This window comes from Rhineura floridana, chromosome 2 (assembly GCF_030035675.1).
Source record: "Rhineura floridana isolate rRhiFlo1 chromosome 2, rRhiFlo1.hap2, whole genome shotgun sequence".
NCBI lineage: Eukaryota > Metazoa > Chordata > Lepidosauria > Squamata > Rhineuridae > Rhineura > Rhineura floridana.
The window spans coordinates 130,180,967-130,194,910 of record NC_084481.1 but is presented as its reverse complement, the minus strand read 5'-3'; the positions used below and the strand labels follow the sequence as shown (position 1 = coordinate 130,194,910).

General features: G+C 41.9%; 1 protein-coding gene across 4 annotated transcripts in view; it reads left to right on the top strand.

The window, feature by feature from the left end:
* The window catches only part of ELP4 (elongator acetyltransferase complex subunit 4), a 307,806-nt gene that overhangs the window by 145,572 nt on the left and 148,290 nt on the right, over positions 1-13,944 (top strand). For all 4 annotated transcript variants that reach the window (XM_061610549.1, XM_061610546.1, XM_061610547.1 and 1 more), the window contains exon 8: positions 12,083-12,191. In XM_061610549.1, coding sequence (XP_061466533.1) covers positions 12,083-12,191 — 109 coding nt within the window. The remainder of the gene's footprint in view (positions 1-12,082; positions 12,192-13,944) is intronic.

Genomic DNA, 13,944 nt, shown 5'->3' with positions numbered 1-13,944 from the left:
TGAGACACTCCTGAGGTCCACTGGAGACTATTCTGCAGAAGTCAGTGCCCTTATTCCACAATTACGTTTGGAGTTTTTTTAGTGTAAATTTTGCAAAATGTTGCTGTACTTCATATTCACAGAAATAGAAACAAAAGAAAATGATTTCCTATAGGAAACTTCACTAAAATTGCAAAGGAAATCAGACATATTCAAAGTGACCATCTGAACTATATCAACTGTCTTAATAATGTTGCTTCCTCCCTACTAAAACAAGATCAGCACAGCACATGTCTTGTTTCTGTTATTTGGGCTGATTGCAGGTGTTGCCACCACTCACCATATGCTCAGAGGCACATGTTACCAAATTCTTCCAAGCTACACAGCAAGTGGATTGGACTGTGAAAGACCAACCCAAATGGTGTTTGCATTTTGACCAATTTGTAGGGCAGTCCAATATCTCAGAGAGGAGTTCAGGTCTCCTGCTCCCCTGGTGCATTCACTATAGCTGCCCAATTTCCCTGCTTTTTAAAGTTTGGTAGAAATATCTGTGGGCTATAGGTACATTCTTAAACCGCAAGGTTTTTTTCCTATTAGTGAATTTCCCTGCTTTTTAATCCGGGAGGTAAGAAATGGGATCCTGTCCTGTGCAAGTTTGCTGAGAATGGATTGATCATTTGCATGTTTATTGAGTTCAATGGGATTTGCTACCTTGCAATCATGCTTAGGATAGGTGAAACGGACCACAGGGGATGGGGAGGGAAGGAAACACAGAGGAGAGGAGGGGAGCTGGAAGGAGGGGGAGGGGAGCTGGAAGGAGGGGGAGGGGTGGAGGACAGGTTTAATCATTTGCATGTTTATTGAATTCAGTGCGATTTACTCCCGTGCAATCATGCTTAGGATAGGTAAAACTGACCAGGTGGGGAGGGAGGGAGGGCTGGAGTGGGCAGGGGAGGAGGAAGAAGGAGGAGGGGAGGGGAGGAGGAAGGGAGAGGAGAGGGGAAGGAGAGGAAAAGCAGGTCTGATCATTTGCATGCTTATTGAGTTCAATGGGATTTACTCCTATGTAATCATGGTTAGGATAGGAAAAACTGACCATGGGGGAAAAGGGGGGAAGGAGTATATTGGAGGGGGGCAAAGGAAGGGGGAGAGGAGGGCAGGTTTGATTATTTGCATGCTTATAGAGTTCAGTGGTATTTACTTCCATGCAATCATGCTTAAGACAGGTAAAACTGACCATGGGGAGGAGGAAGGGGAGATTGGAAGGGGATGGGAATGGGGAGGGAGGGGCAAAGGGGCAAGAGGGAGAGGATAGGAGGGAGGAGAAGGGAGGTTGGGTTTGATCGTTTGCATACTTCTTGAGTTCAGTGGGATTTATTTCTATGCAATCATATTTGAAAATGGAAATGGACTGCCTTCAAGTCGACCAGACTTATGGTGACCCTTTGAATAGGGTTTTCATGGTAAATGGTATTCAGAGGTGGTTTTACCATTGCCTTCCTCTGACGCTGAGAGGCAGTGACTGGCCCAAGGTCACCCAGTCAGCTTCATGGCTGTGTGGGGATTCGAACCCTGGTCTCCCAGTTCATAGTTCAACACTGACCCAGGGGAGGGGGAGGGGAGGATATTGGGTGGGTGGGCACTGGGCAGAGGGGAACTCCCTTTCCTTTCCAAATGGAAAACCTTGGGAAAACCTTGTGAATACCGTGGAAGACAAACAAAGGGACCTTGATAGGCTGGAGCATTGGGCTGAAAACAACAGAATGAAATTCAACCAGGATAAATGCAAAGTTCTACACTTGGGAAAAAGAAATCAAATGCACAGTTATAAGATGTGGGATACTTGCAAGAAGGATCTTGGAATTGTCATTGATCACAAGCGGAATATGAGCCAATAGTGTGATGTGGCTGCAAAAAATGCAAATGCAATTTTAGGCTTCATTAACAGAAGTATAGTTTCCAAATCGCATAAAGTATTAGTTCTTCTCTATTCAGCACTGGTTAAGCCTCATCTTGAATACTGCATCCAGTTCTGGTCTCCGCACTTCAAGAAGGATGCAGACAAACTGGAACATTCATTACATGCCACAGGGGGTTTGGAGCAAGTTTAAAGCAGACTTTTTGGAATCTATTTGTGGCACTATCCTGAAGAGCAGGTGTTTAACAAGCAACAGTAAGAGTCACATGATGACACACTGAACATTTAACAGACATAAATTTTATAATATTTATAAATAAATCACCTAGTATTTAAAGGAAAGGACTGAATTTAAAAGTTAAAGGCTGTAATTCTATGTTCACTTTTACTTCAGGAGTAAGCTGCAATAAACTCAGTGGAACTTCTGGTGATATGTGTGTATGTATGTGTGTTCCCACCCCCGTTGTCTCCCACAGCCTGCCCTTTCCATTGGCTCAATCACCCTGCCCCCACCCATGCTCTCTCCCACTGCCTGCCTTCCCCACTCGCTGAATCTAGCTTGAGGGAAGGAAAGAGTCAAAAAATGGGGGGGGGAGCTTTGAAGAACCTTGGCAATTTTTTAAAAGTCTATTCAGAAGCTCTGTTCCACTTACCTGGGAGTAAGCCCCACTGAACTCAATGGGATTTACTTCTGAGTAGACAATTTCCCTCCTTCCCTCAAGCTCACTGCTAGCACACAAAAGCACCGCTCCACTTACCTGGGAGTAAGCCCCACTGAACTCAGTGAGATTTACTTCTGAGTAGACATTTTACCACCTTCCTTCCCTCAAGCTCACTGCTAGCACACAGAAGCACCGCTCCACTTACCTGGGAGTAAGCCCCACTGCACTCAATGGGACTTACTTCTGAGTAGAGTTTTTAAAAAATGCAGAGTCCTTCAAAGCTCCCCCCCCCATTTTTTTGACTCTTTCCCACTCACCTCCATTCTGCTGCTGCTTTCTCCCTCCATCGGCCATTTTCTCTCTCTTGCTTCGTCACACAGAGCAAGCTCAGCAGAAGGCCGGTGTAAGTCACATGTCTGTTGCCCACCAATCACAGGAGCAGACTTCCCCTGCTTCCTCCAAGTAACTGGAAGGGGAGGGGGAGGGAGAGGGAGAGTGAAACCGAAAGAACTCTTCCACGCATGCGGTACGTTATCACGTACTACAATGCATTTTTTAAAAAATTAATTAAAAATAAACCATGCCATTTTTTTAATTTAAACCTACTTCAGATGAAGTACTGTGTTTGGGGCAAGCTCGGGCAATTTATTAGGGATACCTTAGAGTAATCTCTGAGTTGTAATCAAGGACAACAGATTATGTCAATTTCAAGAAAAAAAAGTCCAAACGGCTTCTAGTTTTTTTTCCTCCCGTTTTTCACTTTAACCTGTGGATTCTCCGTGGGGGGTTGTGTATCACCAAGAAAACTTCCAGAGTTGTAGAGCAAGCGATTCTGAATCCAACAGTATAAGCCTTGTAAGTTTTTGTTTTGAATTGGAACTACAGAAAGCACCATAACGGGGTGTGGGGGGGTATTTTCATTTAACATGGTAGAACGCAAAAAATCCCTACTGACTATAGTATACAGCCACTCTTGTGGCTGTATAATTCAGTAGCTGTAAGACATAACATATTTGTTTTAATGTTTTTGGTTGCTGTAAACCGCCCAGAGAGCTTCGGCTATGGGGCGGTATACAAGTGCAATAAATAAATAACAAATGGAAATAACCTTACCATGTTTCCTAAGTATGTATACCTTTACCTCAGCAGCACTTTGGAGCTAAAGCTGTAGTAGGGCACCAATTACTTGTATTTTGTATTGATGTTAATGTATGTATGTAACACACATAATCAAAAAGTGTCAGTTATATCATTTTGTATGTTGTACATCCCTTAACCTCCCTTGCAAATGTTTACAACTGATACAACGCTTTAATTAAGCTAAATTTATTTTTGTTTGTTTGTTTATTAAATTTATATCCCACCCTTCTTCCCAGAAGGAGCCCACGGCGGGAAAAGAAACACTAAAAATTGTCTAAAACATCTTAAAAACAAGAGACTTTAAAACATACTAAAACAAAACATCTTTTTTTAAAAAAAAAGTTTTAAAAACATCTTAAAAACTAATTCCAGCAGACATGCAAATAGGGATATCTCTACTTAAAAGGCTTGTTGAAAGAGGAAGGTCTTCAGTAGATGCTGTCATGACCCCCGGACCATCAAGGTACTGGGTTTATGCATCAGACTCAGACCCCCACCCTTAGGGAAATGAGACTGGAACCAAAAAGCTATTACTTCACCCTTGCCAAGGCTGTGTACGCTCACAACAACCCTGCAAGGTAGAAGGTAGGCTGCCACCACCCCTGTATACTGGTCCACTCAGAGCCAGGGGATCTCTGAGCCCAGAAGATATATAAAACCAAGGTCCTAAAAGGCAAGAGTCACAGTTACACTCCTTGCCAGGCACCTCTGGTTTAACACTTAAAATCTAAGCCTTTAACTTCTCAACCCTCTTTGGTAGTTAGTGACTGAGATTGGTCAAGGTACTGAATCCAGAACCACCCTTTCTCTCAATGAACACACCAGGTTAAATAGAAGTAGCTTTATTAAGATATATAAGTGCACATAACATATAGCAGCAAGTAATCCTTTAAGACCATTCACCCAACAGGGGTTTAGGTTCTTACAAGACAATTCATACACACAACAAGAAAATAACAAACTAAACTCACCTAACTACTTACACACGAGGTAGGTGGTTGCGTGACACCTCTCCTAAGAGAGATGGATGTTCAACATAAAGCAATGGAACCAGACATAGGTTGCCTTCCCATAAGCAACCCCTGGAACCATAAGGCAGAAGGTTTGGAACTCTGGTGCCAAGTCAGCATAGGCAGAGAACAGAGAACAAAGGCTATGGGTCTCTAGCCCTATACTTCAAGGAAAAGGATCCTAACGGTCCAAGATTAATTGACCAATCAGGGATTGGCTGATGTAACTTTCTTCTCGATGTTTCTCACATTTTCGCGCCTTCAGGCCCCCCTCCCAACTGTGTTTTCCAACTGTACAGGCCAAGGATGACCTTGGGTACCAGGCACTTGCTAATCAGCAAAGATAAACAGGTGCAGCTTGTTAAGGCTTCTCTAACCATCTTCAGCTGGGAAGTGAAACGCAGATTTGCAAATTGGCAAAGGCTTGTCTTTTCTAACTGTAACCATCTCCCAGAGTCCCTTACTGGAGCCAAAGTATTGCTATTAGATTTTTAATAACTCATGAACATTACAGGTTCATGACAGATGCCAAAAAGATAACAGAGATGGTGTTAAGGGAAGGGAATTCCAAAGGGTAGGTGCCACAACTAAATGTTCACTTACTTTGATGTGCGGAACAGACTCCTGATAAGATGGTATCTGCAGGAGGTCCTCACCTGCAAAGTGCAGTGATCAACTAGGTGTATAAGGGGTAACATGATCTTTCAGGTATCCTGATCCAAAGCTGCATAGAGCTTTATACACCAAAACCAGACTCTTGAACTTAGCCCTGTAGCTAATGGGGAGCCAGTGCAATTCTTTCAGCAGTGGGGTAACATGTTGGTGGTACTCTGCCCCAGTGAATAGTTCCATTGCTGCATTTTGCACCAGCTGCAGCTTCCGGACCAACCTCAAGGACAGCACACATTGCAGTAATCCAGGCTGGAGGTTACCAGTGCATGAACAACAGTAGTCAGGCTGTCCCAGTCCTGAACCAGCACAGCTATCTTACCAGCCAATGCTGGTAAAAGGCACTCGTAGCCACTGAGGTCACCTGGGCCTTTAGCGACAAAGATGGATCCAGGAGCACCCCCAGACTACGAACCTGCGATTTCAAAGGATGTACAACCCCATCCAAAGCAGGCAATTGACCAGTTACCTGAATTTAGGAACCACCAACCCACAACGCCTCCGTCTTGCTAGGATTTAAACTCAAGCTTATTGGCCCTCATCCAGCCCACCACTGAGTCCAGGCACTGGTCCAGGTTTTGCACAACCTCTCCTGATTCAAATGTTACAGAGAAACAGAGCTGGGTATCATCAGCGTATAGCTGACACCTCGTCCCTAATCTAAATTTCTAAATCTCTAAATTGGCCAAATGAAAGCAACCAAATCCTGAGCATACTCACTAGCAAGTTACCCATTCATCACAGTGTGCCTTATTTCAGGTAAAAATATTTCGATTTGGTTGTTCATCTGTTTTTGTGCACGTAAGCTTACGGTACCTAAATCTAAATTGGATTGACTTTTTCATCCGGACATCGTCATCTGTTTTGCTTTGTTACAGCCTCTTCCCATCTTTTCTGAATAGTTTTAATTCACCAATGATCTATAGTAGAAATCTATACCACTACTAAGAAAATTAAGGTTCACAGTTGTGGCAGTCCTGAATCTGGTCTGTTAGTCTTCATCTAAGTAGTGAACTGTCTTGCTTGTCCACTGATACTTAAAAGTAGTTTTAAATTTTAATTTGCTTTCTAACTTCCATGGGTATATTTATACCTATCATGTTTGTTCTTCCAAATATCAGTTTTTATTTCAACATTTATTTAACCTATAACCTGCCATTATTCCATATTTTCTTAATAATGTTTCTAGTTCTGCTGTAGAATGGATAGGCATAGTAAGTGTTAGAGCTATATCATCTCCATATTGCTTTATTTTTCCTCCTCTTTGTTCATTTCCACACACACCCATATTCTTAGATTCTCATATTTTAATGGCAAATAGCTCCACTGCCAATATAAATAGTAGCAGCACCAGAGGACAGCCTTGTCTGGTACCCTTAGAGAGGGGGAAAGTCTTTGAGATAGTCCCATTTATGCATATTTTGGCTGTTGGGTTTACATAGGTTGTCAGCATCCATGTTCTAAAATTTATCTCCCAAGTTGAATGATTTCAACACTTGTAGCATAAATAGCCATTCAGTATTATCAATGGCCTTTTTTGCATCTAAAAGTAATTCAGTTCTGTCTTGTTGAATGTTGGAGATGTAATTGGCTTTATGTATATTTTTTGTATATTATCTTTCATTTTTCTTTGACAAATAAACCTGCATTGATCTGAATGTATGCAATTGTTCAACCTTTTTGGCAGTATTCCTGTGAATATTTTTATAATCCATATTTAACAGGGAAATAGTATGAGGTTACCATAGACAAGTCCCTAGCCTCGTTGGGCATTATCACAATATTTGCATCTCTCCAAGATTCTAGTAGAGATTTCCTTTATGATATTTCATTAATAGTTTTCCCTAGACGTTTCACTATGTATGTTGCAAATCTATTTTAATACAAGGCTGCAAATCTGTCTGGTCCAAGAGCTTTCTGCATCCCAGTATTGATGGACCTTCTCGGGCAGAATGGAAGTCTGGGGCCTTGGGTACATCTCATGGAAAAAAACAAATCTGAATGGACTTCATTGTTATTGGGGGCAGAAAAGGAAAGCAGGCTGGTTTGAGGGAGACTTCTCCACCAATCTCCTGCTTAACGTTTCGTGCAATTTTGCAGATCAGTACTGTCACTGAATTAGTGTGACTAAAATGTTGCCACTTTACTGAGCTGGACAGGGCTCTGGCATTCATCAGAATTTTCTTATTCAGCTCAGTCAGCTGGTGGTAGCCAAACAGGAAATGCCATGCTAGGGATGTGTGTGTGTGTTTTATTTTATTTATTTATTTATCCATCCATCCATCCATCCATCCACCCACCCCATCCTTCCTCCCAGCAGGAGCCCAGGGCGGCAAACAGAAACACTAAAAACACTTTAAAACATCAGAAAGACCTTAAAATGTATTAAAACAAAACGACGTTAAAAACATTTTTGAAAAGCTTTAAAAACATCTTTAAAAACAAAAAAGGGTTAAAACATATTATTAAAGAAAACATATTAAAAGCAATTCTAACACAGATGCAGACTGGGATAGGTCTCAACTTAAAAGGCTTGTTGAAAGAGGAAAGTCTTCAAAAGGCGCCGAAAAGATAACAGAGATGGAGCCTGCCTAATATTTAAGGGGAGGGAATTCCACAGGGTAGGTGCCGCCACACTAAAGGTCCATTTCCTATGTTGTGTGGAACAAACCTCCTGATAAGATGGTATCTGCAGGAGGCCCTCACCTGCAGAGTGCAGTGATCGACTGGGTATATAAGGGGTAAGACGGTCTTTCAGGCATCCTGGTCCCAAGCTGTATAGGGCTTTGTATACCAAAACTAGAACCTTGAACTTGGCCTGGTAGCAAATGGGTAGCCAGTGCAATTCTTTCAGCAGCGGGGTGACATGCTGGCGATACCCTGCCCCAGTGAGCATCCTCGCTGCTGCATTTTGCACCAGTTGCAGCTTCCGGACCAACCTCAAGGGCAGCCCCACATTGTCGTGTCCAGGTTGAGGCTCAGGAACCAGACCAGTTGATGGAAGCAAATCAGTTTTTATTAAAGTAATAACCAGACAAAGACTACGCCGTCTCATGAACTTTAACTACTAAACATAACCTGCGACATAGAAGAGAGTTGACAGAACAAGGAACCACTACTCCCCCTGTCCCTTAAGAAGGGGGCAAACGGGCGCGAATTCTCTCACTCCGCCTCAAAGTGCCCTCATCCACACCCCGCCTCTTCTCCTTCTTTTGCTGCCTCTTTTGCTGTCTCCTTGTATGTGGTGAAGGGGGTGCCACCGCCCCCTCCCCTTCTGAGAAATCTGACTCAGGTATGGGGGAAAGCGCTTAAACCATCTGGCTGTTTCTCCTTGCTTTTTCCTGGATCAGGAGGGGGTTGGATTCCTCCTTGCCCTCCCGCCTTCTCCAACTCCTCCAAGCTCGGAGGGGGAGGAGGCGTGGGAAGCTCACGGTAAGAATCTGTGTCTGTTGGACATTCAAGTCCTCGCTCCGACAGTTCTATCTCTGAGATTCCCTCCCCCTCTTCTGCTTCTCCTTCACACGACTCTGTCCAAATGACCCCCTCCCTCTCCTCATCGTCTGAAACTTCAGGGCCCCAATCCTGCATCCTGACACACATAGAGCGCATTACAGTAATCCAGCCTGGAGGTTACCAGTGCGTGGACAACAGTGGTCAGGCTACCCCGGTCCAGAAACAGCCGCAGCTGTCTTATCAGCTGTAAAACAGTTCCTCCAATACCCATCTCACCAAGTCGGTCCAGAAGGATACCATGGTCAATGGTATCAAAAGCCGCTGAGAGATCAAGTTAGAATAACAGGGTCGCACTCCCCCTGTCCTTCTCCCAATAAAGGTCATCCATCACGAAGACCAAGGCCGATTCAGTCCCATAACCAGGCCTGAACCCAGACTGGGATGGGTCAAGATAATCTGTTTCATCCAAGAGTACTTGCAATTGCCTCCTCACAAGGACTAACTTGAGAACTATGCCCTTCTTAGTGGCCAGACTGGTTTCTCCTCCATGTTGAAACAGACTGTGAACTTTTTGACCCAGTTGAAATCTATGTGGATGCAACAACCAAGATTGCACCCAATACAAAATGTAGTGATGGTTATCAACTTGGGGAGCTTTAAAAGAGGATCAAACAAATCCATGGAGAATGCTAACCACAGTAGCTATGTTCTACCTCCACTGTCAGAGGCATTTTGCCTGAGAATACTAGATGCTGGAATCACAGTGGGGAGAGTGCTGTTGCACTCAGGTCCTGCTTGCAGGTTTCCCATAGGCATCTGGCTAGCCACTGTGAGAACAGGATGCTGGACTGGCCTGGCCTTTGATCTTAATCCAGCAGTGTTCTTCTTATGATTTTATGTTACTCTAAATGCAATAGCCAAGACTGTGCTCAGAAGTCCAGGGAAAGAAGAATGGGAACTAAATGCAGTTTCCTGCTCTCCATATTGCAATATTGAGTTCTATAATATCTGAAAGGGCCTACATACCAACTGCTGGATCAGGCAGAGGAACTGTGTACACAGCAACTACTTACATGCATGATTCCTCACTGAGCTAGAAATACATACACAAGAGGAAACCTAGCTTAACTAAGGGCATTTGAGTGTAATATAAATACTTAACATTGTCTTATGTTTCAATAAAAAAGATAATATAGATCAGAATCATTCTGAAGAACAAGCAAGTGGAAGTTGGTGCATCTGAGGTCAAGAAGATTAAACCTCTTGATGTATTTGCATGTGGAGCAGAATGATCTCCATTCTAGAATATTCCATGAACTATGTGTACTGAACTAATCTAGCAAAGATTTTTAATAAATAAACCCAGGTAGGAATTATCTGATAAATGGAAAATAGCTAATGTTTTACCTTTTGGCCATCAAGAAAGGGAACAAGTGTCTGAAATGGCAGGATATTCTTGAGCAGTAAAAAATAATGAAATACACCCATTAAAATCCAAATAAACTAGATGCAAATAGGTTATCAAATTCGTTTGACATGATGCACTTATATTGGGTTATGATGAATCCTAATTGCATTAAAGCATATTTGTTATTTTGGGGGTATCAGAATTTAGTATTATTACATGTAGGGCTAGTTCAGACATAATACTGGCTTCCATTAATGATCCATAGTTTATTAAGCTGCAAACAATTGTTGTTCCTTCTCTTTGCATGCTGGTTTCACTGCACCTATCTTGGCTAGTTTAAACAAGTTTCTCGTTGCATCTGAACCAAGAAACTATTGTTTCAGCTTCCTAACCAGAATATGAAACCAGAAGTTGAAAAATATTTGGTGCTGTATTTGAGGCTGTTTCCTGTATTACTGTCTGGGTCTCACTCACTGGAAATGAGAGAAGTTCACATTTTCTTGTGATTGTTTGATCACAGCATAATTATTGATTGATTGATTGATTGATTGATTGTACTTATATACCGCCCCATAGCCGAAGCTCTCTGGGCAGTTTACAGTACCTAAAAACATTAAAACAAATATACAAATTTAAAAACACATCTTTTAAAAACAATTTAAAACGCATGCTAAAATGCCGGTATATGAGGGAGTAGGCACATTTAACCAATATTAGCCATGTTTTGACAGTTGGTCACAGCTTCATATACAATGAAGCACGGCTAAACCTCACAGCCACACACTCCTCTCTTGTGCCTCTTCCCCTTGTATGCCAGCTTCAGCGCAGAGTTCCTACTTTGCATTAAGCCAGAGTTCCCCAATAAATCCAAACTAGGGTACACTGGCTTAATATTGGTTAACAAACCAGGAAAACATATGCAGATTTTGATGTATTTCTTACTGGGCTACATAAGCCTTATTCAAGAAGATGTAATGGAGAAGTTATCTTATGAACAGAAGAGGATTTTTTTTAATGTACTGCTTTGGAGCCCTATAGTTATCAATGGTGTTTGTAAATACCTTAGAATGAGGTTGCAATAGGTTTTGCCTGTAGGTCTTACAAGAGCAAATGTCTACATGTTAAGATCAGAAAAGAAGTACCCCACTCAAGCAGTATCCTTTTGTATGGATGAATCTGAAGGAACTGAAACCTGTTTCTGTTCACATACCACCCTTGCTCTATCGGGAGGGTGTGTGTGTGTGTGTGTGTGTGTGTGTGTGTGTGTAAGTTATTACAAAATAGGAAATTAAAATTCATTAAGCTTATGTGTATTCAAGATACTTTGACTAAATATATTGTTTTCTGTATTATATATGCTCATGTTCAAGTCTCCCACTGAAATGAATGGTACTTGGAAGTGTTTACCTGGTTCGTTAAATTAGCTCAGCATGGTGTGGCAGCAAAAAGGACCAAGGAGAAGCAAATAGCTATGAGCTCCTGTCTTGGAACCCCTCACATTTATGCAATCTCACCAAGCCAAGGTTTGGCTTAGCGTGTTGTGCAAACCAGGCCTTAGACTGGATGGTGTTTTTTGTAGGTATATTTCATAATCTATATTCAACCTGTGTTATAATTTTAATAATACAAATTATATCAGAAAAATGTTACAGTGCATTCTTTGGTAGAGGAGAGGTAATGCTTTTCCATATATATAGATTACCAGACACATTTTCAATAATTTCTAGGTATTGATGACCTATTTTTCCTTCAATTTGTCATTGAGAAGATAAAGGCCTGCTCTTTGAACCTTAATTATCTTTTTCATCAAATATATTGTGCATTTTGTTCTCATGTTTTACAGAACAAAGGAATTACAGAACGTGTTACAAATGTGTCAGATACGGTAGTTGGTCTTGAATCATTTATCGGTTCTGAGAGAGAAACCAATCCATTATACAAGGATTACCTTGGTAAGTTCTGTCCTATCCTTAGCAATGCAAAAAGTGTGCTCTAAGTGCTTCTAGGGCACTTAGCAGTTTATCCTCCAATTGGAATATCTGCCATAAAGTAGCATTTGGTTTAATTTTTGAATACGCATCTTAAACGGTTCACCTTGCTAACCAATCTAGATTTTGACTTTCATGTTGTCAAGCTGTATTACCAAGGCATGGCTCAGTCAGATGTACATCTCAATAGGCAGGCTTTGGGGAATTGACATACAGAGGAGGCTTTGCAATTGTTGGGCCAGTGAGCTGAAATTGTCATGAAACCAATAGTTTTGATCTGCTAAGTTCTAAATAGAGAACATGAAGAACAGTTATATATTTCAGTGAACAGACAGATAAATGATACAAAGGGAAAACTTTATTTTTAACAGTTACTAACAGGGCTTTGGAGTCGGAGTCGTGGAGTCGGGAGCAATTTTGGGTGGAGTCGGAGTCGGTAGAAATGTACCGACTCTGACTCCTTCATAAATGGCAAATGTATATTAACTAGTAATAACAAATTTACTGTAGTAAAATGCAGAGCTTGGAAGTAACTAGTTACAAGTAACAAATTACTTGTAATTCATTACTTTTTTGAGTAACGAGTAGGTAATTCCTTTACATTTTGATTGTAATAGAACTAGGAGTAATTTTACTACTTTTGTGGAGTAATTATAACGTTTCCAGAATTACTTTTGGGCATTACTTGGGGGGGAGCAGGGAAAGTCTTCTGCTCCTCTGATTTGTGGATGAAAATCATGTGCCTCAAACTGGGCTTCTGTGCAGCGTTGCTCTTTCCTCATGCTCTGTGGATGGGTAGGAGGCGACGAGGGAGGAGGCAGAGAGTGAGACGGGGTGGAGTGGAGAAAACAATTATTTTTAAAAATGGATGGTGGTGGTGAAGAATGGAGTGGAAAAAGGATCTGGAGGGCAAGAACATGGATAAAGGAGGAGAAGGAGGCAGCAGCAGAGTGGAGATAAAGAACTGTGGAGGTGAAAGATGACGACTCTGTGTGTGTGTGTGTGTGTGTGTGTGTGTGTGTGTGTGTGTGTGTGTGTGTGTGTGTGTGAATACTGTGTCTGCACTTGGCACACAAAGTGGCCTCCACCACCCTCTCCGGCTACTGTGCTGCATTTGCAGTATTTTAACTTTTTTGCATCTCAGGGGAAAATGTTTGCTTGGGTGAGTGTCCCTTAGTTGGTGGCAGGGCAGGGTCTGGGAGGTGGTTAAGTGAGAGAGATTATGCTTGCTGGCTGAGTGTGGGAGGGTTGCACTTGGTTTGATGTGCAACGATCTGAGTAGTGGCCTCTGCCTCCCTCTCCACCACCCTTACCAGCAGAGAGACCACCGCTGCTATCTTATGAATAAAAATAATTCTACTACTACCTCTGTATGTGTTTGTTTATTTTTAATGTTCTTTTAGGCTACTTAGATGTGTAGCAGCCAAGGCCAGCACCTTGTAGGTGTTTTTTTTAAAAAGTAACTGAAATGTAATTGTAGTGATTACTTTGGAGGAAAAGTAAAGTAATCAGTTACTTTCAGAGCAAATGTAATTGTAACGGTAATTACTACTTTTTGGGGCCATGTAACTGTAATTTATTACTTTTTAAAAGTAATCTTCCAAGCTCTGGTAAAATGGTAGCACAAGGCATTTCACCACCACCATGTGAATCCAGAGCTTAGAAAAGTTACTTTTTTAAACTACAACTCCCACGAGCCCAATCCCTGGGGCTGATG